This window comes from Poecilia latipinna, unplaced genomic scaffold, assembly GCF_001443285.1.
Source record: "Poecilia latipinna isolate Pla-1442-1.1 unplaced genomic scaffold, P_latipinna-1.0 Scaffold770, whole genome shotgun sequence".
Taxonomy (NCBI): Eukaryota; Metazoa; Chordata; class Actinopteri; order Cyprinodontiformes; family Poeciliidae; genus Poecilia; species Poecilia latipinna.
The window spans coordinates 125,378-130,198 of NW_015113386.1; the positions used below are offsets into that span (position 1 = coordinate 125,378).

Here is a 4,821-nt window from a genome sequence, read left to right on the forward strand (position 1 = left end):
TCTGGCTTTAGAGATGAATGACTGCAGGCCATCTTAACAGATTTTTAAACCTGAACTCTAAATGACTTTATAACTAATTATCTTTTAGCTAGACAGCCTTAACAGTCTATTTCAATGAAATTACAGATTTAACAGAGCATGAGTTATTGTCGTGCAACATGACCCTACTTTAATCGTAACCTGTCTATATTGTATTATTAAAATATTAATAGAAGAATAACACTCACGAGACTTAAAGAACCACACCATAATTTGTACAAATCCTTTACTTGTGAAATTAAATCCAGAGTCCATGTGATTCAAATAATATTGTCGGTGCCATCAAATTAAAAGCCAGAGTTGTGTTATGATGGATGTTCTTTGTCCCGTTGGAATGTGTGATGTTCTTTTGACTTAGCCACCTAAAATAGCAGGGAAACAGATACAAGTCAGTTAAAAGTGCTTAATAAACAAAAAACCTCCATTAATGTAAAGACAATATTGACATGTACCTTCATACGTAGATGCCCACCCACAGCAGTAAGAAGAGCACACCAAAGCCCATAAAAAGTGAAGCCACCAGTGAGATAAGCAGCTCCTTGTAGACGTCTCTTGTGTATTTTGTTGATGTTACTTCATAACTGATGAAAAGTTCAGGTAAACTCAGACCAAAGTCCCCCCAAAAAAACCCTCTCTCAGTCTAATATACATGAAATGGGCTGGTGAAAGCATTAAAATATCAAACTCACCAATTGGACTTTTTATTCTAATTGTAATATTTGTATTTCCTCGGTTTGTTTTAAATGTCCATAATTATTATTTCTTACTGCCACAATACGTCGTAATTCCAATCATCACTGTAAGGCCAACATAATTCATCACAACACTGGGATTTTTAATGACATTGAACCTGTTGTACTGGCAGAGAAATGCTTGATCTCCCCATTGGTTTTTGTGGGGAGGGGTTTTTTTTTTTTTTTTTTTTTTTAGCTCAAGCTAACGATTCATAAGAATGTGCAATTATTGTACAGCATAGTCTATTTTTTGTGTGTATCCTGACTTTGCTTTTTCAATGTCCACTCTACATCCCCCAGCTGTGAGTTTGATTTCAAACATTCATATACCAAAAGTCCAGTGAATTGATATGTCATCATATATTTTTGTTCAGCCCCTGCAAATTGTGTTGTCTATAACTCTGAAACTCTCCTATTTTCCAATCAATACAGGAGATATTTCAAGTTACATTACTATTTTTTGACAAGTTACAAGTTATAGAAAATGTAAGTTGCCATATATGGCGCAATACATATGGCGCATCCGTAGGGGACAATGAACATTTAATACTCTCCTGTCCTTTATGCTGTGTACAACGGATAGCAAGGTAGCAGAACCAGCGGAAGGATACACGAAGAACCAGGCTGTGAAGAACATTCCGATGGCCAGCAGGACCACAGTGAGATGGGGGAACACCGCTGGGTTCACCGGGCTGGTGTACCTGGTCATGGCCTCTAGTTCCTGCAGCCACAGCAAACACAAGCAGCTTTAAAATACTGAAATTTATCAAAGTAACGCAACATAAAAATAATTTCCGGCTTTGGTAAGTGATACAAATAATCTGAAGACATTTAATGACTTGCTCAGCAACGTTTGCATGCTTGCTAGCTGCTCCATTCAGAAAATGTATTGATTTATCCGGGAACTAGAATACAACGTGTAAAGATGAAGCTATCAAAATATATTAAGGTTGCATGTATAAAAGCATAATATGATATACTTTGAGTAATAAATATAGTAATTTATTACCATTTTGTGACGAAACGAGATTCCCGCAGCTACTGTTCAAGATGAAAAGGCCACGTACTGGTTACTTCTTCCTGGTTTTTTCTGGACGTAGGGATGACGTCATTACGTCAAATAACTTTCTCCCTCATGTTAGCCTTTCAGGAAAATTTGCCTTTCGAATCTCTCACTGCTATATACATTTTGTTCGTTATTTGCTCTGTAAATTTGTACCTAGTGATCTACAATGAAAGAGTCATCAATGAGTCTTTTATTATGTGTGTTCTACCTGAGAGACAAAATTCAGGACATACCGTACTATTTTCTTTCTAGAAATTCTAAATGATTGACTGCCATCCAGTGGACAGGATGAAAAATGATCTTGTAAGTCCCAAGAAAAAGGAGACACATTCAGACATTGCAATAATCAATTTATTTGCTGCATGCAATCATAGTATTACAGCGAATTTTTGACCCCCAAAAAAGCTTTAATAATAAAATGTTTAAAAGTAGTGATATTATTCCAGGCAATAAACTTCATCCTTATGCTTTTCTTCTTTTTCAAATAGATCTAAAATTGCAAATGTGTGCCCATCTTACGCTAAGTTAATATATTATTGATAAAATAAAAAAACTGAAAAAAAAATAAAGGACATCAGATAAAAAGGAGGTACAAAATGATGCAACAGAATAATATGGAATGCAGATCTACCTTGGGAATCTGACATCAGCCTCATGCACTGGATGAAGCAAAAGCAGTTCATATATATATTTATATACAGTGACAAAAGTGCTACAGTGGTTTATGCTAACTGGTGCTTTTTAAATAGCTAAAATAGTACCCTCTACCCACATGAGTACAGTGAAAGAATCACACAGTCTACATTATGAATGCTATAATCTCTGTTTGATGGCTGTTCTTCCCGTTCATTGCTAGTTATCTTTGAGTTACTTTTCTGTTGTTGTTTTTCCTGATTATAGATGTTTTAAACACACAACACATGAGAGTTTTTAATCAACACATTATGTCAGAAAAATATCAAAATATTATTAGAAATAAAAAAGAAAATTAAAAACAAGAAAACATATAATACAGATGTAATAAAAACGCTATCACTGCATAGTCTTAGTTTGTTTAAGGCCTGGGGAAAATGTTTAATAGTGAGCCAACAAAATACGCAGAAGAGTAAAACCAGTGCAAAATTTTCAAATTTATCATTCCCCTTTCAGACACTAAGCTCCAAGATCCAAAAGGTAAAATACACCAGAAGACATCTACCCTCAAAGCCATGACGTAGTATTTAGAGAAATGATTGGACATGCACCTGAAATTGCACCTGAAATGTGCAATTATACCAATTATGCCTTACCAGCATTGTCCAGTTAAAAAAGTACAGTGTAAGCTATTCCAGTGTTGGTGGAAATATTGTCAGTGAAAGACTTTTTTTTTTTTTTTTCCTCTGCCACATCCTAAAAGCAACAGTGTATCATCATGTTTGTTTCCAGTGATTTGTTCTAGTTTCCAGTTTTATTCTACACAAATATCTTCCAGTGATTTTGCAGAAGACTTGGCTCAGGGCCGGGGTCTCATCTCATATTTCCACTACAGCTTTCTATAAGGAGCAACGTCAGTGTAGCCAAATGCATAAACATTTTAAAATGAGTCATTCAGTGTTATAACCCCATACAGTGTTTAATTTATTTTTTACCATAAAGATGAAGTGGACAGTGTAGATGCCAGTAGCAGCCTTAACATGAAGCTCCACTGTGGAGACTAAGGTTTTACCAGGTTTTACTGAATATACCTCTAACTGAGGTATATTCAGTACCGAAGGCATACATATTTTTTGGCTTATGCTATAGATGGAAGACAATTTGATCAAGTGTAAAGATAATCATATATTTTTGGATATTGCTTGGATCGTGAGCATTACAGTATTTAGTGTGTCATATTGCAGCCTCCATAATCACTGGCAGCCCTGCTAAAAATAATGTGTAAAAATATAGAAATCTTTCTTGCAGTTCTGTAATCTCACACAATTCTTTTAAAAAAAAAACAAAAAAACAAAAACAAAACAAAAACATTTTAAAACATTTACTCAGTTCCAAAAATAATGTATTAAGAAATAATACCTTGTAATGAAATCACCATTGGAGACTGCAGCAAGTCTGCTATAATTAATTAACTAAAATTGAACTCTACTTGGTGAGCTAATCAGAAGGTTTAGGAAGTATAACTTTAAGAAATTACTTTATGTTTTCATGGCAGATAAGCATGACATCACAAGGAGCCCCATTTCTCTTAGTCACTCCATAAAATGCAAAAAACAAGAGAACATCTCTCCCCCGTATTGATCATCTATTTATAGAGAAATAATAATTAAAAAATTAAAACAACTTAAGCTGCAATCAAAAAGGCTAGATGAGAACACATTATCTTGCTACCCCCCACAGAAACAAGATGGTAAAGAGCGTAAAATATATCCAAAATAAAATCTCCGTAGCAACAAAAAACTCAGTAACACATGATAAATATTTGTAAATGAATTTGTAATGCCCACTGTTTAGTGACAACAGATCTACATTGTTGTTTGCCTGGTCATCTTCCAAAGGCCTTGTTCGACATAAAGGGACTGCATTTCCAGAATGTTTTGAGTAAAATCTGGTGGCTCCTGTGAAAACTGGTAATGGATCATCATTGGTACTTTCAGTAGTTTAATGATCCAAAACAGTGGGTACAATCAGTCCCAATCTTACCTGAATGCAATTAAAAACATGTGGGATGAATTTAAGAAAATAGATCAAAATGTAATGTAGAAGTTTTGTAAAAATATGATGAAAAGAGTAATGCTTAAAGGTCCCTCTGTCTGTAAGTGGTTCACACATTGCCATGGATACATCTTTCTTTCAGTCTGAATCATGACACACATTTCACCCACATGTTAGATCATTCAAAAATAATCACAGCTGAAGTTATTTTCCGGATTTTTACACATTTTGAATGAAGGGTGCCAACAATTATGGAGGGCACTGTATTCCAGTGATCACAGGAATCAGGAATCA

General features: G+C 34.7%; 1 protein-coding gene across 1 annotated transcript; it reads right to left on the reverse strand.

Annotated features, from left to right (window-relative positions):
* Window positions 1-250: 250 nt before the first annotated feature.
* Window positions 251-1,893, reverse strand: tmem258 (transmembrane protein 258). Its single transcript, XM_015046240.1, has 4 exons — window positions 1,783-1,893; window positions 1,385-1,494; window positions 492-620; window positions 251-401 (listed from the first exon to the last, which is right to left on the reverse strand). The coding sequence occupies exons 1-3, from the start codon at window positions 1,783-1,785 to the stop codon at window positions 494-496; spliced, it is 240 nt and encodes a 79-aa protein (XP_014901726.1). The 5' UTR covers window positions 1,786-1,893; the 3' UTR covers window positions 251-401; window positions 492-493.
* Window positions 1,894-4,821: the final 2,928 nt, after the last annotated feature.

Excerpts from the sequence above, each read along its gene's own strand:
- tmem258 (XM_015046240.1), bottom strand. Across the intron at positions 621-1,384 it reads TTCACAGCCTGGTTCTTCGT|TTATGAAGTAACATCAACAA; the intron begins GTATCCTTCCGC and ends ACTTTTCATCAG.